The sequence below is a fragment of the Pygocentrus nattereri genome, chromosome 13, assembly GCF_015220715.1.
Source record: "Pygocentrus nattereri isolate fPygNat1 chromosome 13, fPygNat1.pri, whole genome shotgun sequence".
Taxonomy (NCBI): Eukaryota; Metazoa; Chordata; class Actinopteri; order Characiformes; family Serrasalmidae; genus Pygocentrus; species Pygocentrus nattereri.
The window spans coordinates 35,883,626-35,907,883 of record NC_051223.1 but is presented as its reverse complement, the minus strand read 5'-3'; the positions used below and the strand labels follow the sequence as shown (position 1 = coordinate 35,907,883).

Below are 24,258 nucleotides of genomic sequence, written 5' to 3'. Positions count from 1 at the left end.
TTTCTCAGCGAGGGCTATTTTAAGTTCTGTTTATCTGATGGGGACAGTTTTGGTGATCTACCAGGTCTTGTAGGTGATTGTTAGGAGTTCCATGTTTTCCTAATCTTTCAAGCACTTTTTTTTTTTTTAAATTTCAGTTTTTCCACTTATTTTCCTCAGAAATATCTCCTGAAAAAGGAATAGCTTGTATTTATTGGCCATCTTGACTGTAATTGTTTTACTTTTGCACAGTACTGTAAATAGTGAAGATTCTATTTAAGGTATGTCAAGTGCGCAATTACTTGTGTTTGCTTTAATTATGCTCATAGATTTCGGTATTCTTTATTTCTTTATTTCTTTATTTGGTCTACATGAACAACTGCGAGCAAATAGATAAGTCTTATGGCACTTATTGATCTTGTTCCAACTTAATGTTCTTCCCAGGCAGAACTCCTTCAGAATCTACATTTACAGTGCAGTGATTTCATGGCAGGCTCAGATTGATTCATTACTTTCTGGAATGCCGATGATTGAATCCAAGTTCATCTTTTCCCACTCAAAAAAAAAAAAAATCAAAGTTTGACCTTGTAATCTGTTTGACCTCTCACTATTTTCTTTCCTTTTTTCTTTTTTCTTCTTTTGGGTTCATGTACTGTCTTCCCCCTCCTCAGTCATCACCCATGAGCGTGGTAATTATGCCCTTCTGCTGCCATTTTGCTGTGATTTTAGCTTTGTGTCTATTCTGTTCAGGTCCTGAGCCCTTTACATGTTACATTACGTAACCAGCCCCACCCCGACACCCACACGCGACGGCCTATAACTCGCCCCTCCTTTCTCCGGCCCCTTTAGTGCCCCTCGCAGGCCCTCACGGAGCTCCATAGCACCTGTTCTCCCATGTTTCTCTCAGACTACTGCCCTGCCGCAGACCTGTAGCCAATCACACACTTGTTTTTGCCTCCCTCTCAGGATTTGCACAGTTTCTGGCACGCTAGATGTAAGAGCAGTTAGGTGTTTTGAAGCCCCACCCCCCACTTCCCCCCCGAATCCTGTCCTTGTTCCGTCATGTCCCCGTATTGTCCCTGGTCTTTTGCCGCAGTGCCTGGTTGTTTCTAGTGGAGAGCGTCTGTGTGGTGTACCTTCCTCTCTGTAATCTCTCTGTGCTGCGTCTCTTTGGACTCGTGGCTTACTTGGCTGCACCGATGTGTCCGAGTGAAGGGTCACTCCATAACCCTCGTCCACCCCACCCCCCACCCACACCCCAAAACCCCCTTCCTCCTGCTCTTCCTCCTCTTCCTGCTCCAGGCTGTTCAGTCTGTGTTCCGTGACGTACTCACCGTTGTTCTCGCCGTTACTTTAGTTTGTTTGTTGTTTGTTTGTTTGTTTGTTTACTAGGTTGGAAGTGTTTTTTTGTTGTTTTTTTTTTTCCCTCCACGTTTGTTTTTTTTTTTTTCTGGAGTGACACCTGTTTGGTTTGAATTTGTTGCTTTGTTTCTTGATGACACTTTTATCCGAAGATCAGTGTTGTGTTTTTTGAACTTCCATCCATGTTTCTGTTCAGTGGTTCCATCTTCAGACACACTTGTAGAAGTGCGGTTGTACATTTTAACTGGTGACGAGAATGATAGACCAGAGGAAGTCTAACCAAAATCAAATGTTTTATCCACAGATCCTTTTTTTTTCTTTTTTTACTACCAGGATTATGCGAGATTCACTTTGTATTAAAAGTGTATTTACATAGTTGCGTTGTAATTAAAGGCGAACTGCACTGATATTCTCACATTTTTGCATAATTCAGTCGGTAAGATGTAAACAGTGTATGGAGTCAGAACTGGTCCCAGTGGTGGTGATGGGAACCAGACGCCTGAAGAGTTTGTCTCTAAAAGCCCTCTCACAGTGAGCTGTTATTTGAAGTGGTTATGAAAACACTGCCTGAAGCCGGAGATAGTTTTACAGTAGTTTGTAGATCAGATTTTCTCAAAATCTGTTTATGGTGGAAAGGAACATTCGGGGGAGGGGGGGGTCCTAAGGCAAAAAAGTCACCAAAGAAAACTTTTACTTTTAAGATTTTACCGCCATCAACATTACATATATCAACTCAGGTGTAGGTTTTGACATCGTGACACCAGGTTCCTATCATCAGCGCTGTAAAAGAGCCGTTACGTTTCTCCACAGTGAGCCGTTTCAGACCAATCTGACCGCTTCTCAGAACTGAATTGTGCAGAAATGTTACAAAATCAGTGGCGTTCTCTTTTAAGATGGTAGCATTGCTTAGTTTAATAAATGCGTTAGAGTTGTATGTTATGTTGCATGTTAAGTATGAAGCAGCTGCAGAGATGCTGTGAAATTGCAGTGTGTAAATCAATGAGTTTGTAAGGCTTCTGTTCTGGTTTATCATCGTATGAAAAAAAAGCCTGAAAGTGCATCTCATTCTTCAGTCGTCTGGACTAAAACATGCACGTTTACGTATTTATCAGCGCACGATTTCATATAAACGTCATCGTTACCTCTCCAATGGCTCTTTGGGTTGAGAAAGTAAAAAGCCAGTGTTGCTCCTACAAGGCGAGTAACATATAGACTGAAACTGTGCACTTTCAAGCTAATTTGATGTAACTTATGTATAGCTTTTGTGTAATTAGGTAGACCTGTGCTCATGAGTGTCAGAATTGTATATTGTAATTGAACTCATTTCAGAATCACCCTTTGGACGGTGCTCCCATATTCATTAACCATGAAAACCCTGCATGGTTAATGCAGCATTTTTTTCCTGTAATGCCTCTGCAGCTTGCAGACCTGTCAAAACTACAATGAAAACATGTGGCTTATTTATGCTGGCTGTAAATATTGACCTGAGCTGGACTTAAGATGCTCATAAAAATGCTGTATTTGAACATAACTTTGATATCTTTGGTATCTAAAGATATTTTTCTGTTGCATCTGCACTCGCGCCACTTACAGTACAAATACCTCTACTGTGCAAGATTTACTGCCGCAGTGTCCACCCGATGGCAAGAGTGGATTTATGGGAATTTGATGACGACACAACTTTTTTTTCAAAATGCCTTTTAAAATGACCATAATTAACATAAAATATGTCTCAAGCAGGAATGTAGTGGAGGATAAATACATGCAAATTCTGTTTATTCTGTTTTTTTCTCACCTGTCTTAGAGTCAGCATATCTCATTATCACAGAAAACAGCTGCAAACCATTCTGTTCTGTCCTATTTAAGGTCCGAAGTGACGCCCTCCGTCTCCTTCTGCCAGATCCAATGTGGAGAATCCAAACCGAATGTGAAAAGAACCAAAGAAACCATATAAAATCTACACTACGCTTAGGGGTGTATGCTATTTTGCGTATGCTGGCCTTTTATACCTGCAACATGCATTTGTTTTTCTGTGAGCGCCGTGCTGCTAGGAGCAAAATACTGCTGTGACAGTTTCATTTGGGAAAACACTGGATTGGAGAAATGTTTCACTTTTGCAGGCAATGCATTGCCACTGCTGGCATTTGTAAAAGTGCAGCTTGTGCAGAGAATCGAGACATGGAAACAGAACGTGCACCGTAATTCATTTCTAGAAGAACAGAATGAGCTCTGTGCAGAGTTTTACATTTAAGTTAAGTGATACTTCTTTAATCCCACAAACGGGGAAATTCCACCTCCGCATTTAACCCATCCGTGAAGTGAAACACCACATACACACTAGTGAATACACACACACACTAGGGGGCAGTGAGCACACTTGCCCGGAGCGGTGGGCAACCCTATCCACGGTGCCCGGGGAGCAGTTGGGGGTTAGGTGTCTTGCTCAAGGACACCTCAGTCATGGTGTTTGAAGCGGCAACCTTCCGGTCACAGGGCCAGATCCCTAACCTCCGGCCCACGACTGCCCCCAAACTATTACTGTTATAGCTTATCAACTACCTGCTTTATTGAAGATGCAGTCGTGCCCTATAATGGCCAATCAAATTGCTTTGTGGACTGAAATGATATGCTTTGTTTTCGGTCTTGGCACTATGACCTCACTAGGTGCTCACTGAAGTTTAGCGTTTATCCACCTTGCATTTTTACCGCAGCTTGCTGATTATTAATGCTGTAATATTCCCTCAAACGTACACACAGAGCATCTGTAGCTTGTGCTGGAGCAGTGTGAAAGCAGCTCTACTGCACCTTTTGGTTGTGGCGTGGTAAAGTTCAGTCATCGAGGAGGTCGGTCTGGCTCAGATCAGCTGTCTCAGCAGTTATTTAGGCAGATACTAAATGGAACACATCTGAATTTTCCGAGAGGCACAGGAATAAAATGCTGCTATCTCTCCCCACATTGCCCATGGTTTTACATGCTCTGATAGCCAGTAGTGTGTCCCATCTCCGTGTGTGAGTGTGAGAGTTGTCTGAGGGCTGTGCTCGACCCATGACCCTCTCTCAGACTCTGTAGCTGTGTGCCGTTGGTTTCCCGCCGTGGCTCTAATGCCCCTGTGCTCTGGTCTGGCCGTGTAGGCGAGAAGGTCATGCAGGACGACGAGTTCACGTGCGACCTGTTCCGCTTCCTGCAGCTGCTCTGTGAAGGACACAACTCAGGTGAGGAACGCCACACTGCTCTCGGACTAACGTTACCATGTTTTTTTAGTTTAGTAGAGATTGTTTTTTTATTGTTTTTAATGGCCATTTTTTATTTTCATTACAGTCAACAAGCACATTTTCTTTGGTAGTTTTCATCTAAGTGACGGCCTCAGTTACTATAGGATTTAGAATTTTTTTCAGACCAATTTGTCTCTGTGTTTGCACACTGTGAAATTAGACCTCTGCATTTAACCCATCTGTGCAGTGAAACACCCACATACATGCACGCTAGTGAACACACACACACTAGGGGGCAGTAAGCATACTTTCCTGGAGCGGGGGGCAGCCCTATCCATGGCACCCGGGGAGCCATCGGGGGTTAGGCGCCTCACTCAAGGGCACTCCAGTCATGGACTGTCAGCCGAGGGGATCAAACCAGCGACCTCCCGGTCATGTGGCTGGTTCCCTAACCTCCAGCTGTTGTCTGCGATTTGCCCTAACCTCCAGCTGTTGTCTGCGATTTGCCCTAACCTCCCTAACCTGTTGTCTGCGATTTGCCCTAACCTCCCTAACCTGTTGTCTGCGATTTGCCCTAACCTCCAGCTGTTGTCTGCAATTTGCCCTAACCTCCCTAACCTGTTGTCTGCGATTTGCCCTAACCTCCAGCTGTTGTCTGCGATTTGCCCTAACCTCCCTAACCTGTTGTCTGCAATTTGCCCTAACCTCCAGCTGTTGTCTGCGATTTGCCCTAACCTCCAGCTGTTGTCTGCGATTTGCCCTAACCTCCAGCTGTTGTCTGCGATTTGCCCTAACCTCCAGCTGTTGTCTGCGATTTGCCCTAACCTCCAGCTGTTGTCTGCGATTTGCCCTAACCTCCCTAACCTGTTGTCTGCGATTTGCCCTAACCTCCCTAACCTGTTGTCTGCGATTTGTCTGCGATTTAATGACTTGGGAGAGGTGTTGTTTGTTTTGAGAGATGCAGAAACGGGCTGCTGTGAGCTGCTCAGACTTTAGTAGCGGGTTGTGTGATCGCTCACACTTCCAACATCTCTCCACCCCTTTTTGCGCTATTCTTCCACATTTTGCCCAGACCTCCCTTACATGCATCTGCATGAGGGGAAAAGCGCATTCTGTGTTTTTCATGCACACAATGCAGAAAAAAAGTTTGCACATAACCCCTGGGCAGAAAGTTTAGAATCCTAAACTGCTAGGATTTAACCTGCTGCCAGTTAATGCACTACTAGTGTGATGATTTGTTGAATCAGAGACTTGACTGTATAAATGTTATTTTAGCTGTAGTATCAAACTATCATAACTATCGGTTTGCATTCAGATTTACTTTGCAAATATTAAGTTTATCACATGAATAATATGTGCATTTTCTGGGATTTACCAGTGTCAGCTTGGTCTGCTGTATCCGCGTTATTAGAGACCTAGTGACCACATGCTTTTGTTACGGGATGGCAGGGAGGCGGATCCAAGCTCAGAGAGGAAAACCCGTGAGAAAGTTTCTTAAATCAATTTATTGAGGTGATGGTGTGGGAATTTGTTGACTGTGCACGTTAGAGCTGAGGTGGCTCAGAGCCAGGCTCAAACCGACAGTGCACTGATCGGCGCTCCAAGGAGTTACTGCTGCACCACCGGAAAACACAGGCGACAATGAGAAAAACACGTCAATGAATGGGAAATAAAAACGTCCGGAAACAGCAAACAAAGGGGACGCTGTAAGCAGTGTGCTCAAACAAAGGCTGAGCTAGAAAAATGAAATAAAAGATAAGCAGAAAACAAAAAAAAAAAAAAACACTTGTAATTATGAGAGGAAGGCAGACATTGTTTGTTTGTTTCACCTGCTTGCTCTTGGTTGAGCAAACACCTTTTGTATCTTGGAGCCGTTTGTTGCTCCAACCTTCGTTTGGTTTTTAAGTAGTTTTGGGGCACTTTCTCTCTCTTGTTTTTTTTTCCAGCCCTCTTTTCTTTTCCTTTTCCTTTCCTTTTTGTTTAAATAGCCACCTGGGGTGCCAAGTTGGGCCTAATCAGCCCAAGGGCTTCCGGGAATTGGAGTTCCCTGAACTTATGGCACCTTGCCACAGTCACCCTCTGCTGGTGGCTGGAGGTGCAGGCTGGGCCCTTACACCTTAGAGAACACTAACATTGTAAACACTGCACTTTTAATTCACAGCTACTGTTTATTTGCTGAATTTAACATAATGGGGAAAAATAAACTCTCGCTTGTGCAAAAGTTGTAGCACATTTTCTATTTTGACCTGAAATTTACAGAAAAAAAATCCATATTTAAGTGTTCTCTGTAGAGGATGTGTTAACATGTTCTCACTTAGAACGTCAACAAAATATACGTTGACCAGGGGTGACACCAACTGCACTTGTCAGTCCTCCACAGCTTGTAACGTGTTAAACGTAAAGTTTACCACTTTATCAGTCGTTCAAGCAAAATTCCCTTCTGGTTAACTCAGAAATGCACACGTTTGTAACGGCTCTCTAAATGCACCACATTTAAGTCTATTGTAGAAGCATGTGGTACATTTTCTCACCTGTCCAGTGACCTCTCCAGTTATTCACACTGATCGCTTGGAGGTCACTCCGGGCTTTGGTAATTATTCTCACAATATCTTTGTCATGCGACAGATTTCCAGAACTATCTGAGAACACAGACGGGAAACAACACAACCGTCAACATCATCATCTCCACTGTGGACTACCTGCTAAGAGTGCAGGTGAGGTGGGAGTAAGAGTTATGCAGTATTCGAGGAGTAACGGGATCATGTTCGATTTCTATTCATTCGAACTGGATCTTAGCTGCGGTGAAGGGCCATTGTTATCATCATAACTACCTTCATTGTGTCCTTAATCACTCTAGGAGTCGATTAGTGATTTCTACTGGTACTATTCTGGAAAGGATGTGATTGATGAGCAGGGGCAGCGTAATTTCTCCAAGGCCATCAATGTGGCTAAACAGGTCTTCAATACTCTTACGGAATATATTCAGGTAAATGATGCATTTTCTTTAGCCATGGCTGTTTGATTCATCCATATAAAGTGCTCCCAAAAGTATTTAGACTTTTAAACCTTTTAACCATTGGGTGAAGTTCTTTAGGTTCCTCCATAAAAAATGTGGTTTCATGTGTAAGGCATATCTTGCTCTTTGACTTTAGAACTGGAGCTTCAAGGTCAATGTTGCTAACAAACTCTAGAACCCAACAGTCAACCCAAATAGCCAAAATCGTTTCTGTAAAAATGCATCCCCAAAATCTCCACCCATTCAAAACCGCACCCAGGTCTTCATTAAGGTCATGCGACTTGTCAGTGAGGTTGAGAGGACAGATGGACTTACAGTGAACGATAAAAATAAGCGTTTATTTTCTTATGGCACTGATGCTTTTTTGGTGGCCACTGCCAGGCAGTTTAACATGAAACCACTTCAACAACTCCCTTCTCAGGCCGATCAAATGGATGTTGCTCCTTCTCATTGCACGTAGTTTACAGTTTGTAGCTGAGGCTCTATTCATTACTGACCATGGAATGGTTACAAACCTCTTGCTTGTTTTGACACAGGGTCCTTGCACCGGTAACCAGCAGAGCCTGGCACACAGCCGCCTGTGGGATGCTGTGGTTGGTTTTCTCCATGTTTTTGCTCACATGCAGATGAAGCTGTCCCAGGTAGGCGGATGATCACTGTGCAAATCAGACTAAACTGGGTCTAATGATGCATAACTCACTTTGCCTTGAATAACTGTGACGTAACCGAGCAGGACCTCTTTAAGATATTATCCCTGGTACTGTGGATAGTTTAAAGCCAGGGTCTTTAATTATAACTCTATAAGGTCCTGTTAGAGAAAATGTCCTCAAGCAAAGGTCTGGAACATCATGTCTAACTTGCATCTTGATTCACTTCCATATACTGTTTACTGAAGTAGCCTAGTATATCAACATCTTGTACAGTCAACAACTGAATGTCAAGTCAAATAAACTCCAGTTCAGTCATATTTCAATATTATTTATTGTCAGTTTTGATCACAGCATGAGAAATAGCTTCTGAATCACTTTCTTCTCCGACTGCTGTTTCTCGACTCATCCCTCCTCTTGTGTGCGCATCACTCACTCGAGTCTCAGTGCTCATCGTTATGCACAGATCTGATTGGTTGAGTAGCATCACGTGTGATATTTACAACGCATGCGATTGGTCTGTGAGTCTCCCGAGCCACTCAAGCTACCGTAAAGGCTTGAAAAGTTACACAGATTAAAACAGGACCACCCCTCCCTTTAGGGGTCGCCACAGCGGATCATCTGCCTCCATCTAGCCCTATCCACTGCCTCCTGTACTTTCACACCAACCATCTCCATGTCCACCTTCACTACATCCATAAACCTTCTCTGAGGTCTACCTCTTCTCCTTCTACCCGGCAGCTCCATCTCCAACATTCTTTGCCCAATATATCCACTATTCCTCCTCAACACATGTCCAAACCATCTCAACCTGGCCTCTGTGGCTTTATCTCCAAACTGCTCCACCTTCACTGTCCCTCCCTCTGATCTGCTCATTTCTAATCTTGTCCATCCTTGTCACTCCCAACCAAAATCTCAGCATCTTCATCTCCGCCACCTCCAGCTCAGCCTCCTGTCTTTTAGACAGAGCCACAGTCTCCAAACCATCCATCATAGCAGGACGCACTACTGTCTTGTAAACCTTCCCTTTCACTCTTGCTGCTATCCTTCTGTCACACATCAGCATAAAACAGGACCACCCCGCTGAAATTAAATAATTATCTGTAGTTTATCGGTTATAGGTCCGGGTCCGCATAGGACGGCGACTGAGTCTGGACTTGGACCGTGGTCCGCCTTTTAGTGACCTATGGTTTACAGTTTTTAGTGTTGGATGCATATTATTAACTGTGAGTTCTCATCTAGGTTTTCTGGTTATGTTCATTACATGAAAGGAAACATCTCATCCTGGATCAGTTGTCAATTCAGAACGTTAACACAATACTTCCTTCAAAGAAACAAGCTCACATCACTCCAGATGATGCATAAAGGTGTATCACAAGGCCATTGGATTCTCAAGGCGACTTCTGTTTTTCAGGATTCGAGTCAGATTGACCTGCTGAAAGAGCTCATGGATCTCCAGAAGGACATGGTCGTAATGCTGTTGTCTATGTTAGAGGGTGAGTGTTGCTGGAGCTGTAGAATTTAAGGCATAAATTATCCATTAATAAAAGAATAACCAAAATATGCCTTGTTTAAAAAGTGTCACTACCAGTTGTTAGTGTTCAGGTTTTTTTGGGCAACTAGCAAATTTATCAATGAACAATGCACTGGGGTTTACTAGAGCTTTAATCAGGCGTCCGTACTGAATGCAGCCTAATTTTAAGAGTTTGAGCCATCCTGAACCACATGATCAAGCTTTGAGTCCAAACCTGACCCAAGCCAAAATAATATAAGTATCACTGTCCAAAAAAAATCTCAGTTTTGTTTTTTTTTCCTTTTTCTTCAGTTTTTTGTTTTTGTATTTTTTGCTTTTCTACATAACGGCTGTTCTTTAAACTGCATACAGTTTCATGATTAATGGACCAATAATAATGCTCCATAAATACTTGGAATAAAATGTCTTTACATTAACTTGCATGACATTTTTGGGCTTCTCCTGTAAAGTTACTATTTTGAGGAATTTTTATATTTTGGACTTTTAATTAAGAAGATTTTTAATAAAAGGTCTAAATTCAATTAAGAAGCTGTCCAAAATCAAGGTGAAATTTATTCATCAAGAAAAACCTTAAGCCAAAGGTTTTGAGTCTGGCAGTGGAGTGAGTCTGGGCCTCGTGGATCTTGGTTCTAAATTCAGAATTGGGCGACTTCAGCATGCCACCCTAAAATGGTTGTAAGGTGATGAAAGTAGAATAAAGTAAAGAAGAATAAACTAAGAAGAAACAGGCTGGCTTTACAGTGAAGCTTTACAGTGAAGCTTTCATGCCACTTGTTCCATGTTGTGAGTTGCCTGAAACATAATTTCCATGCAACAACAGTTACACAAAGCGATTTGAAAACAATACATTACACTGTATGCTTTTCCCTAAAATGTCATCTAGTTTGGACAAATATTTCAAGCTCCATGCCATAAAAATGTTAAAAATAAAACTTGCTCTATGCATATTTGTACAGCTATTATGAAGAAATGATAAACGTGCTTAAAAATCACTAGAAATATGTTCTTCTCCTTTCAGGAAACGTCGTAAATGGCACGATTGGAAAGCAGATGGTGGACATGCTGGTGGAATCTTCCAACAACGTGGAGATGATCCTCAAGTTCTTTGACATGTTCCTCAAACTGAAAGACCTTACATCATCAGATGCCTTCAAAGAGTATGACCCAGATGGGAAGGGAGTCATCTCCAAGAGAGACTTTCACAAAGCCATGGAGAGCCACAAGCACTACACGCAGTCCGAGACGGAATTCCTCCTCTCTTGTGCTGAGACGGATGAGAACGAGCTACTGGACTATGAGGAGTTTGTTGAGCGCTTCCATGAGCCGGCCAAAGACATTGGTTTTAACGTGGCTGTCCTCCTGACCAACCTGTCGGAACACATGCCGCACGACTCGCGACTGCAGACGTTCCTGGAGCTGGCAGAAAGCGTGCTCAACTACTTCCAGCCCTACCTGGGCCGCATCGAGATCATGGGCAGCGCCAAGCGGATCGAGCGGGTCTACTTCGAGATCAGTGAGTCCAGCCGCACACAGTGGGAAAAACCACAAGTGAAGGAGTCCAAACGCCAGTTCATCTTTGATGTGGTCAACGAAGGCGGCGAGAAGGAGAAGATGGAACTGTTTGTTAATTTCTGTGAGGACACGATCTTTGAGATGCAGCTGGCCGCACAGATGTCCGACGCTGGAGAGCGCTCGGCCAGCAAAGACGAGAGCGAGAGGGAGAAACCTGAGGACGAGAGCCCTGAGATGGGCTTCTTTTCGGTTACTACTGTACGCACAGCCCTGATGGCTCTCCGCTACAACGTTATGCTCCTGATGAAGGTGCTTTTCATTGAGCTCCCTATCAGTCAGCCTTGATGTTTGTAAAGGAATAGTTTGTTGAATAATCTAATTTACAAAATTCCCCCCTTTGCCTAAATAGAGATGTCAGAAGAGCAGGTACTTAAGGGCAGGTCGATGCTAAAAACACAACACAAAAAAACCACACGACAGTGCCATCTAAAGGTGCTTCAGCAGCAGTAGGACTGCTAACAGATGTAAGATATTGAAACACTTTACTTCCAAGACTAATGATAAGGGTCTGAAACTTCATCCATCATGTCTAATGGAAGGTAAAGGAGTTAACTTGTCCAAGTAAGCTATGCACCTTAAAGACCAGAATTCCTAGGTGAAGGAACTCAGGAAGATTGCATTCAGTTCAGTCTGATGATTAATTAACAACTAGCATTAAAATTGTTGTTATTCAGAAAAAGACATGACGCTTTCTGTCCGCCTTTGAAATTGTTAGTATAAAATATTTGATATGGTTTAGTACCTCGTTAGCTCAGATACATGTGAGGGGGAAATAAACAACAACATTGGCTTTGCCTTCAAAACTCTGGTGTTGTCACATCTCTACCATAATGGGAAATCATCAATACTTGTTATCTCGAGGTCTTTAGCTTCGCACAAGACCTATGAGGCTAATGTAGCTAATTGCATGTCTGAATCACTACAGAGTTGCCTCAAACCGTGTTTTATTGTTAAGTAGTCTGTAATAGATACGCAGGGGGCAGTTGTGGGCTGGAGGTTAGGTAACTGGACCTGTGACCGGAAGGTTGCCGGTTTGATCCCCAGTGCCGACAGTCCAGGACTGAGGTGTCCTTGAGCAAGACACCTAACCCCCAACTGCTCCCTGGGTGTCGTGGATAGGGCTGCCCACCCAGTGATGCTTTTTGGTAAAACACAGTACATAAGACAGTCCATTTCAGACAGATTGCCTTAAAATGTATCTATTTTGAATAAAGATAATGTAATGTAATCTAATATAATTCAAGGTGCTGTCCATGAAGAGCCTGAAGAAGCAGCTGAAGAAGGCCAAGAAGATGACGGTGAAGGACTTGGTGACCACTCTGGCCTCGTTCTACTGGAGCGTGCTCATGGGTTTGCTCCATTTTGCCTTTAGCGTGGCCCGGGGCTTCTTCCGCATCGTTTATAACAGCTTCTTGGGCGGCAGCCTGGTAGAGGGCGCTAAGACCATGAAGGTGTCAGAGCTGCTGGCTAACATGCCAGACCCTACGCAGGACGAGGTCCGAGGTGAGAGTGAGGAGGCGGAAAGGAAACCGACAGACAAAGCCTCGCCTGAGGAAGATCTGGCAGACCTCGCAGTGGCCACGGACGACACTGACCTGCTGTCAGATATATTCGGGCTGGATCTGAGACGGGAGGGTGGGCAGTATAAACTAATGCCCCACAACCCCAATGCCAGCCTGACGGAGCTGCTCAATACACCAGTGCCACCACCCCCTACGCCCTCACCTGAACTCCGCAGGAGACACCAGGTAACAGAGCTGCACAAGTCATGTACAATAACATATGTACGTCATTTTAAGTAAGAAAGCCTTGTGTTAACTTCAGTTTACAGCATTTTTTCATGTATCTGTACTGAAGTTTTTCCATTATTGGGCGACTTTTTCCTTTCACTCCACTACATTTCAGAGTCTAATATCCGACTTTTTCCTCCTACATTTTGAGAAATCTGTCAGCGTCACTAATTAATGACGTTCTATTAAAAGACTGGTTTACCAAGAGAGACGCTGGAGGACTTTCACCTGAAATGAGTTCATGAAGCCAGTCTGGTTATAAAAATGATAACAGGACATCAGAGCCAGAATTACTCTTTTAGTACTTTTACTTTATACTTAAGTACATTTGAAGGTAAATACTTTAGTACTTTTTCTCAAGTGGAGGTCTAAAGGGAGGAACTTCTACTTTCACTGGAGTGATATTTTACCTTGGGGGTCTCTACTTTTACTCAAGTACATGATTTGTGTACTTCGTCCACCTCTGACTGTTATATACTGTTTAAACCAACTGTTTATATGTTCGAGAAGGTCCTGCTGATGTGTGCTGTGAACTCAGCACGTCTGTTTTACTTTGGTATTCCAGACAAAGAGTTCGTCATCATCTACAGATGAGAAAGAAGGGACGGAGGAGACCAAGTCCGTTCCTGAGAAAGCAGAGTATGTTTTTCAATTTGCAGCTTTGATGTTGTAGTCATGTTGTCCTGACTTGTAAATTCCTGGGAGTCAAACACATGTAGGGGGTCTAGTTCTCAGTCTCACATTTGGGTTTGTGTAATATCTCATATAAAGGGCTTTAGAAACAAGTTCCCTGACCACTTATTCTCCTCCAGTCTGACTCCTGGTTGAATACGCAGTGCAACAAAACTGCTGCAACTGACCTGAAGATGCCACATTCACAGGGGACCTTTTTCATTTCTGCTTTCATCTCTATGAATCTTTGTGTGTCCTGCAGAGGAGAGGATGGTGAGAAGAAGGAATTGCAGAAAGAAGTGCTGCAGAAACGGAAGTCTCGGCAGCACCATTCGTCCAAATCGGACGAGCCTGATCTCCAGGAGTCTGCCTTCTGGAAGAAAATCATCGCTTACCAGCGCAAGCTGCTAGTAAGAGTCTCGTGTGAAGTGAAACGTGTTAGAGCTGCAGCTGGCAATTATTTTTACAATCGAGCGACTTCTCAGCTGACCCTGCATACACACATCAAATGATAAAATCCATCAGTGTCGCAGTGTCCATTTTTAACCCTTGTGTGGTGTTGATGTGTTTGTTACTCAGTGGCCTGGAGGAATCCACCGCATTATTGTTTTTTTTTAAATCAATACAGCCATAAAAATATATGTATAAATACCAGATGTTTTAAATATCTCCAGTGTAGAGTTCTCCATTAGCAGCTGTAGCCAGTCAGCAGCCTGTCCATGTTGTACACGCACATGCACACTAACAGCAGGCCATGTAGGAGGAGAACAGAGTAAAGGACACAGCACCTCCACACTTTTTACTCCTCGCAGGTTTAGCCCAACACCACATGTGAAATAAAAATAAATCACATAATTTTTTCATTTTGGTAAATATTGAAAAGAGGTCCCACAGACCTGAACACCACACAAGGGTTAAAGGAATGGAAGCCAGAATAAACCTGTGCTTAGCCAATGTAGGCCGTATTTATTCACTAACATTACATGAGACAAAAATGTGTAAATGACAAAAAAAAAAAAACACAACAAAACAACAACAAAAGAAAAAACATATTGCTATTGAACCTCCTAGTGTTTCTTCCATTTGGCCCCACGTTACAATAAGGTTTTCTCTATAAATCATTTATCTATAGCTCACAAATCGTTTGTGAAGAGTTAATTAATTAGCGACTGTGCTGCTGTGGGTGAATACACCTTAATATCCAGTGGCAGATTAAGGTGATCAGGTGTATTAAGGCTACACTTTGAATATGACGACCTGTACAACGACGATGACCGTTTACATGTACACATGCACCACTAAAGCTTGAAGCGTAACCAAGCACATCAGTACAGCAGATGAATCAGTACACAGCAAGTCTGTGAGCCAAATAAAAACTAGAAGCTTTGAGACCAATCATATACTAGATAAAGCTGAGATCCACCTTCTCGGGTGAGAACACAATCCACCTGCAGCCAGTTATGACAGGTTCACGAAATCTCTTAATACGCAAGAAGGAACAAACATCCCACCTTGAGAATTTAGAAGTCATTTATTAGTTTGGGGAAAGAAGGTTACTCTACTGACACACAAGTCACAGGTGAATCAACCTGCGCAGCCTGCTCTGATCCACTGGGGACCTTATTTGTTTATTGCAGTGCCAGTTTTGAAAGAGAGCATTCGCCACCCGCGTTGGTGACCTGCAGAGTCATAAACAGCCTAAACAGGAAAACTACCCTTGTACAGTGCAACAATACAGTAGCCATTCTCTTTATATGTACAGTTTTCGTTGGACGAGTGTTTTAGAGAAGCGCATCTTCTGATGTTTACATTGATGATCTTGCACAATTCCAGGCCCAGTATTCCCACATCCGTTCAGCAGTTTTAGTCCACTGCTGGGTCCAAGCTGTGAGAAGGGAGGGTCTGCTATCAGCATCTCTTGCATCCCTTCTTCTGCAGAATCTGCTAAAGTTAGCTCCGCTGAAGCATTTGGGGTTGTGGAGACTGTGGTCACTGCCTCTGTGGTCTTTATTTGATTCAGGAGCAGGACCAGGCTTTTCATGATCGCAGATAGTGCAGTTGCACAGAGAACCCACTTTGCTCGGGCAGCATGCATGTTTGGGTAATATGACCCGTTCAGTCGCCTCATTGTTTATCCATGTATTTATCAGGGAAACACCTATCGCGATAACACGACTTATCGTGCGGTCTTGCTCTGTCGTCCAGTAAATCCAAAGCTTCGACTCTGCATGTCCTTCAGGATATAATTGTCTTGCAATGAAACTGAAAGACTTATGGCTCCTCTAGTGCTGTTATCACCAGTGGTATGTTCGCGGGGTGAGGTTGCAGCATTGCTGCATTATGTGAAGGTGGTGAACTCCGGGGATTTTAGATTATAATTATATTGAATTATAATTGATTTATAAAAGGGAGTGTAATGATACAGTCAGCCCACAATGTGATTCATGAGTCACAACTTACAACACTAGAGCTGGGAGAAAGGAGAAGTGCTGGAGTGAGGAACTGATCGTTTGCACACGTTGGTCTTCAGACAGTGCAGTCGACAGTGCAGAGGGCGTAATTAATATAATGTCGTTTTCCCACAACGCACATTAGACTCATTGACTTTCACCCAATCCCTAGAATTTATAGCAAAATCACGCCTTTCTTTCCTCCTTTGGCACCCAACCCCCCCTCCCCCTTTAGTGACAGTTCGAAAACCATCTGGTTACTAAGAAAATATTAAATTTTAAATAGAAAGCACTGCATTTAAAATAGAACATTGACATGTTAATAGGGTTCTGCTATTTCAAGTCAGTTCCTTGTTATTTCTGTGCCATGCCATTCATGGTAGTGTTTCAGAGGAAATCTGGCCTTAATGAATGTTTTACCCAAACCTCGGCTCTTTGCTTCTCTATTGCTGACATCTGTGATGTATTGTGTGTTTTCTTCTGTCCCATTATAGAACTATTTTGCACGGAATTTCTACAACATGAGAATGTTGGCTTTGTTTGTGGCCTTTGCAATTAATTTCATCCTGCTGTTCTACAAGGTACGCTATGTAACAGGCTATCAACTCCGGTTATCTGCAATCTCACAAGTCACATCTCACTAGAGCTTTATATAGTGTTATATTTGAATGTTGTGTGTAAAACTTCAACCTTGCCATGTATTATATGCTCATCTACCACTTACCTTGTAACTCCACCTCAGAGGTGTAGTCTGTAGCTCATCTGTTGGTGCACAGTTTGAGTTATCCATCCTCTAGCCATTCATACGGGGTCAGATTCTGACCACAGAGCGGTTCTTGACTGGACATTTTGGGTGGTGGTCCGCTCTCAACCTAGCAGTGGCAGTGATGCGTCTAAAAGACCCCAGCAGTACTGGTGTGTCTGAAATACTGCAAGAAAAGTCATGGGAAGTGAAAACATCTAATCATAATCTATTTTTAGTTATGAGAATGTTGTAAGAACATAATATCATTCAACTTATTTGATGTTTTTATTCAAGTAATTTTATCTAGAGAACTTGGCCTATTTAATTGGCAGATTATTTTGGAGAAATTATGCTTGAAAATAAATAAAATTATCTGCCAATAGAATAATAAGTTAATTTCACTAAATAAAAGAACTTTCATCAAAGGAAACCCTCTACAAATAAGTTAAAGCTACACTATTTCAGTTTTGGCTATTTGGAGACCTCTCTGGTGGAAATGTGTAATTGCAGGCAACATGTGAAGCACTTTATTATGTGTAATTCTAAGAGTGTTCAAAGAGAACTCAGTCAAATCTTGGTAAAGGGTGTGTCTTCTGAGTGTGTGAGTGAATGATCTACTATTGTCATTGTGTTCATCAGTGCAAAGTTGATTTTGCATTTGAGATGGAAACATCAAGCTGGATCTTCTTTTTGAGCCTGTGTGTGTGGCGTTAATACATACCGACATGTGATGTGGTGTAAGACGTTCCTGTTAAATCTGACTTGACCCGTCTGACTTTTAAATGGTTATTTTAGGCTTTACAGAAAGATTCCCAGCAAAGTACTCACACACACCAAAATGCTAGTCTTAACAAAAAACTTACATAGTGCAGCTTTGAATGATCTTATAATATATACACACTACCATGTCAGTGTCGCTACTGTACTGAGAAAAATCCACCACCCAAAGAATGGCTGGTCGGTAAGCAGTCCTGTGGTCAGAAATTGGCTGATGATGAGTGGTATAGAAGGGGGCTGATACATTGCAGCAACAGGTGGATTACAGTCTGTAATTGAACACCTGCATTTGGACCTATAAGGTATAAGGTAGGTGGACCTTCTAAGTGGACGCTGAATATATGCTTGGTATTACTGCATAAATGATAGTGTATGCATTTGTTTTGTAGGATTCATTTTGCAAATAAATAGCAAATGAAATAAAAATGAGGCATATGTTTGTAATGTTACTTAGGTCAGCTTTTCAAAATTGATGTTTTTTAAAGTTAGACATCAGTTAGTCTTTGTTCTTTCTCAGGTGTCCACGTCCTCAGCAGTGATAGAGGAAAAGCAGGTTATTTACAGTGCGTCCCCAGACAGCGGGCTGCGTTGGGACCCTCTGAATGATTCACCCGCTGATCGGCCTGTGACCGTGCACTTCGTACTGGAAGAAAGTAGCGGCTACATGGAGCCGACACTGCGCATCCTGGCCATCCTCCACACTATCATCTCTTTCTTCTGCATCATCGGATACTACTGCCTTAAGGTGCGATGCAACCAGTGACACTGCAATTGTTGTTCTGTGTCAGTAGCATCTTCTCTGTGTTGGATTTAAATCAGTGTCTATATTTACACAATATTTAGCCTATACACACTATATTTCCAAAAGTTTTCACTCACTCATCCAAATCATTGAATTCAGGTGTTCCAATCACTTCCATGGCCACAGGTGTATAAAGCCGAGCCCCTAGGCCTGCAGACTGCTTCTACAGACATTAGTGAAAGAATGGGGCTCAGTGAATTCCAGCGTGGTGCCGTGATCGGACGCCACCTGTGCAACAAGTCCAGTCGTGAAATTTCCTCACTGCTAATTATTCCACAGTTGACTGTCAGTGGGATTATAACAAAGTGGAAGCGATTGGGAACGACAGCAACTCAGCCACGAAGTGGTCGGCTACATAAAATGACAGAGCGGGGTCAACCTCCAACATCCAATGTCCAACATCAGTGTCTGATGCGCTTCTGGAAGAACGGTCAAAAATTCCCATAAACACATTCCTAAACCTTGTGGAAGGCCTTCCCAGAAGAGTTGAAGCTGTTATAGCTGCAAAGGGTGGGCCGACATCATATTAAACTCTCACTCAAGTTCATATGCGTGTGAAGGCAGACGAGCGAATACTTTTGGCAAAATAGTCTAAAAGAACCATCAGGGCCTTCTAGGCCTTCAAAGAAGCCCTCGTGATTTCTCTGTAATTCACTCCATTTTTTTGTTTAATAAAATTGTGCAATCAGTTTTTATTTTTACATTTTTTGGTGGTATCTTGGTAGAAACAGTCAAGCAACCTCAATGGTTAGACCTTCATGAGCTGGACTGAAGGCTTTACATGCTTGGTTAACCTATGGAGTGTGTGTCAATATTAGTCAATGGATTATCCACTAAAATTATATGGAAGTGTGAGTAGAATCAGCCAATCACGTTTTGGTTTACAATAGCAGGATCATTACCACTCTAGGCCTTTGGAAGTCCAAAATACATGACTTGACTGTGAACGTGAGGTGTAGCCTAGCCAACGTATTTCAGTCAGTTAGAAATGGTAACAGCGGCAACTCTACCTCTGGCCTCTGCTGCTACAAGGTACAGTACACATAAATGTCTGTTACAAGCTTCAGATAAAACATGGAACGTCTTTTTAAAGCTTCAAAAGTCCAAGTTTAATTTAGAACAGCCAAGGATCCCATAGAGCGTTACGGTTATACTGACCTTCTACAAATGCCCTCTGAAAAAGACTCGTTCAGTTATTATGCTTCTAAACTATGAAACTCAATTCTACCTTTTATTATACAGTCAAGCTCAGTGCTCACTTTTAAGAAGCATCTGAAAACATATCTCTTTATTTATTTATGTATTTAACTAAAACTCTACGTTTCGTGGTATTTATCTTTTCATTTGATCGTTTTCATTTTCTTCTGATTCTAAATAAATACTAATGATTACTTGTATAACTGTGTTTTATCACTTGTCTTTGAAGCAGTTTGAGCTGCCACAGGCATGGAAAGTGCTATATAAATATAATGTTATTATGATTATCATTATTATTAATTATCATTATCATAGAGGTTTTTGAACTGTAATGGTTTAAGGTGAAGGCCAGCTGATATCTAGTAATGTATAACCAATGTTAGTTTGCTAGTTTTACTGTTAGATAAGAAATGACTTGACTACAGTTTACCATGAAATCCAAGGAGATGCTGTTACAGTGGCACAGTGTTTAGCGCTGTTGCCTCACAGCAAGAAGGGTCTGGGTTCAATTCCCCAGCCAGGCGACCAAGCTTAGTACCAGTAAGTTTGTTTGCTGGGTTGCCCTGTGATGGACTGGCGGCCTGTCCAGGGTGTATCCTGCCTTCCGCCCGATGACAGCTGGGATTGGCTCCAGCACGCCCCGCGACCCAGAAGGAGAAGCGGCTTAGAAGAAGAAGATGATGTGTGTTTGCTGGGCTTTCCTCTCACCATCCAAAGACATGTAGTCTGTTGAACTGGAGATACTAAATTGCCTTTATTATGTGTATGAATGTTCATATCTGTGGGTCTGCCTTGCGATGGACTGGTGGTCTGCCCAGTAACACCTGGGGTAGTCTCCAGCACCCCCCACGACCCAGGAGGATAAATGGCTTATAAAACGAATGAATAACCCAGTAAAGCAGTTTGGACTCTCACTGAAAAGCACATTTCTTCCCTCCCTGATATCTGGTCTTCCCATGAGACCCCTAGAGCAATGGCGAGCCCATTGTTCCTGTCCATACGTTCAAGAATACTTAGGCAGGCAAGCTTTTTTAACACATTATTATTATTAGAACTAGTCATTTAAATACATGATCACACATGTTGTAAATCTCTTGGTGGAGCATTTTGTCATGAATGTTTTTTAATAGGGGAGAACCTCCTTCATTCATAGTGTGTGAGAAGGACGTGTTGGAGATTTCCACTCAATTAGTTTCAAGCAGCTGCCTAGCAAGCCTGTCGAGCTGAGCAGACACTGCTTGCCCTCCTGTGAGAGCCACAGATGTTCAGCTTAACATCAGAAGTGTTAAAAAGCAAATAAGCAGCTAATATCTGTCTCTTCTAGGTTCCCCTGGTGATCTTTAAGAGGGAGAAGGAGGTTGCCAGAAAGCTGGAGTTTGATGGATTGTATATTACGGAGCAGCCATCAGAGGATGACATCAAAGGCCAGTGGGACAGACTGGTCATAAACACACAGTGAGTCTGACAGAAAGCATCCATTGCCACACACATCATTACGGTCGGTGAGAGATTGCAGTCTGGCTCATTATAGCGCCTGTTACAGCCTATTACAGGTTGCACTGGACACCCAAAAAGATAATTGCTGTCTAAATGCCAAATGAAATGACCAGGAAGCCACAGGCAACCACACTGTCTGACCACTGTCATCTGTGTTTACTTTTCTGCGCTATAGGTCAGGGGAAGCTGTTTATGAGGTCAGCTCTGCTTAACCTTTAGCACCAGCTCATTTTAGATTTTTTTAGATTTACTTTTTGGTTCATGTCCTTTAGCTTATTAAGCACCACTCATCATATCACACATCTGCCTTTTAAATGATGTCAAGATTTTTAAATAACATATCTGTGCACCAGCAGGTGGGGTAAAATAATGCTAATAAAATATATATAATATTTCCTTCCCACCACATACCAGTCATGGAGAGAACATGCCCTGCTAACTCTGAGATCCTGTGTTTCACTCGCAAATATGTCACAGGCTGGAGAGAAAATGAGCTATGATGTCCCAATTCTCAACTTCATCAGCTTTGTACTGTATGTAGTTGATCAGCTTGATCAGTTTGTTGTCTGAAGTTCGTTTCTGCAGCTTGGCACTGAGGCTAAGTGCTAATTTATATTAAGGATGTGCGTTGAGATTGATTTTGATATAAGAGCATCCATAAGACTTCATGAACAGATTCCTGGTTAACTGCAGGGAAGACAAAACAGCAAAAATAAACATAAAAACAAAAAACGGACGGCATATAGAAGCACACAGCAGAATATTGCTGCTCTCGAAAGAAAACCTCATATCTCTATTTTTTTTTCAGTTTTTGGAAAAAAAAATCCAAAATGCCTGTTGCCCTTTACATCGTGTGTAAATTTCATGAAGAATGGACCACAAGAAAAAAAATTACTTGGAAAAAAAGTCTGGTTCCATTGACTTATGTTAAAAGTAAAGGATAGTAAGTTACTATTTTGGAGATACGAGGTTTTCTTCCAACAACCGTGATATGTTTTATTATTTAAAGGGTTTTTGTTTGGGAGGGTTTTTGTGTTGGGTGAGTCACTGAGGCCGCCTCTTCAGATGATCTTACAGAGCCCACAGGCGTCACATTAGATGTTGATGAGGACTTGGTGTCAGCCTGGTTAGTGAGACAGACGTGCTGTCTATACATTTTCAGCCACATCCTTAACAATGTGTCTTTGGCTGCGCGCACACAGCAGCATGTAGCGATGTATAACGTAACGTATTTGCAAATACAAGCAACTCAGGAGGATAAACAACTTATAAAATGATTGAATAGCCCAGTTAAGTATTTTGGACTCTCACTGAAGAGAACATTTCTTCCCTCCCTGGTCTCTGATCTTCCCTTGAGAACCCTAGAGTGAGCCCATTTTTCCTGTCCATGCATGACAGATATGTTCAGGAATAGTTAGGCAGGCAAGCCTTTTTAACACTAATAATAATAATAATTATTATTTTTAGGACTAATAATTTAAATACATGATCACAGGTTTTTAAAATCTCTTGGTGGAGCATTTTGTCATGGATGTTTTTTAATAGCTGAGAACCTTTTTTATTCATAGTGTAAGAGAAAATCAGTGCCTTTGTTGAGTTGTTAGTCTGTGTACTTTTGTCTTTCTGCAATGAAACATAAACGTTAAGTAGTGAATAGTGATAAATGGTGATTTCACACCTCTAACATCTGAACTACACATCATGCGACTGCAGAACTTTAGTGGGGCACTCATGGGCTGGAGGTTAGGGAACCAGCCCCGTGACCAGATGGTCGCTTGTTCGATCCCCTGAGTCAACAGTACATGACTGAAGTGCTATTGAGCAAGACACCTAACCCCCAACTACCTCTCTGGGTGCTGTGGATAGGGCTGCCCACCACTCTGGACAAGTGTGCTTACTGCCCCCTAGTGTGTGTGCATTCATTAGTGTGTATGTGGTGTTTCACAGCACGTAAGGTGACGTTTCCCCTTTGAGAGGCTAATAAGGGTCACTTAATTTTAACTGCATGTCAAGCAAGTGCTGATTTGTTATCCAGTAGTGTTGGGGGTGTGATGTGACAACAATCGACATAAACCAAAACTTGTGCGAAATCCCACTGGTGACATTTTTACTAATAAAAATAACACATGGCCAAATGAAGACATGCAAATGAGATAGTTAAGTTAGGGCCAGTAGCGTGTGAGAATGAGTATAATTCTGATAGTTAAGTCACATTAGGATGCCTGTTCCTTAGTAAGTTATGGCGAGGTGTTTTTTGTTTGTTTGTTTGTTTTTGTTTTGTTTTTTTCCACCTCAGTTTTTTTCACCTCAGTTTTTTTCCACCTTTTTTCCGCGTTAAGGGGTGGAATCTGTATCAGTTCGATTTTTCACTGTGCTACTTGTTGAACATCTCCGCATTTGGTGGTGTTACTGATGTTGGGTGTTTTCTTCTGGTTTTCAGGTCTTTCCCAAACAACTACTGGGATAAATTTGTAAAGCGGAAGGTGAGTTGGACTTGGAAGTCTGTTGGTTGGTATTATTCTTCATTGATTGTTTCCTCTTTGGCCTCCGAAATGTATGATTATAACAAAAACGTTGTTCTAACAGTCGATTGCTTTTTGGACGTGATCAGCATTGTGTCTATGTGCGTGTAGGTGATGGATAAATATGGGGAGTTTTACGGTCATGACCGAATCAGTGAGCTGCTGGGGATGGACAAAGCTGCGCTGGACTTCAGTGATGCCCATGAGAAGAAGAAACCGAAGAAAGACAGCTCGCTAGCTGCTGTGTGAGTGTATAAGTGTGCATCAATGTGTGTCTGTATGGATGCATATCATAACTGCCATAGCAAAACCTTTGCTATTAAGGTTTGTGTAACTTACAGTATGTTAATACATTTAATTCCAAGCAATCGTGGAACATTTCTATTGGTCAGCCAATGTTTTCCAGTTGTATAAAAAGTGAGCTTTAAATATACTGTACGTCTAGAAGTTTGTAGACTACTTGCTTATCTATTCTGAAATCTA

At 42.3% G+C, this 24,258-nt stretch overlaps 1 protein-coding gene across 30 annotated transcripts in view; it reads left to right on the top strand.

Annotated features, from left to right (window-relative positions):
* The window catches only part of ryr2a (ryanodine receptor 2a (cardiac)), a 352,340-nt gene that overhangs the window by 295,443 nt on the left and 32,639 nt on the right, over positions 1 to 24,258 (top strand). For 22 of the 30 annotated variants that reach the window (XM_037544154.1, XM_037544139.1, XM_037544151.1 and 19 more), the window contains 15 exons: positions 651 to 668; positions 4,474 to 4,554; positions 7,180 to 7,268; positions 7,412 to 7,540; positions 8,107 to 8,211; positions 9,632 to 9,713; positions 10,770 to 11,572; positions 12,568 to 13,071; positions 13,679 to 13,752; positions 14,048 to 14,195; positions 16,730 to 16,816; positions 18,275 to 18,502; positions 21,081 to 21,211; positions 23,694 to 23,736; positions 23,887 to 24,020. In XM_037544154.1, the coding sequence (XP_037400051.1) occupies positions 651 to 668; positions 4,474 to 4,554; positions 7,180 to 7,268; positions 7,412 to 7,540; positions 8,107 to 8,211; positions 9,632 to 9,713; positions 10,770 to 11,572; positions 12,568 to 13,071; positions 13,679 to 13,752; positions 14,048 to 14,195; positions 16,730 to 16,816; positions 18,275 to 18,502; positions 21,081 to 21,211; positions 23,694 to 23,736; positions 23,887 to 24,020 (2,656 nt within the window). The remainder of the gene's footprint in view (positions 1 to 650; positions 669 to 4,473; positions 4,555 to 7,179; positions 7,269 to 7,411; positions 7,541 to 8,106; positions 8,212 to 9,631; positions 9,714 to 10,769; positions 11,573 to 12,567; positions 13,072 to 13,678; positions 13,753 to 14,047; positions 14,196 to 16,729; positions 16,817 to 18,274; positions 18,503 to 21,080; positions 21,212 to 23,693; positions 23,737 to 23,886; positions 24,021 to 24,258) is intronic. The other 8 variants (XM_037544155.1, XM_037544152.1, XM_037544150.1 and 5 more) reach the window with 1 other exon arrangement.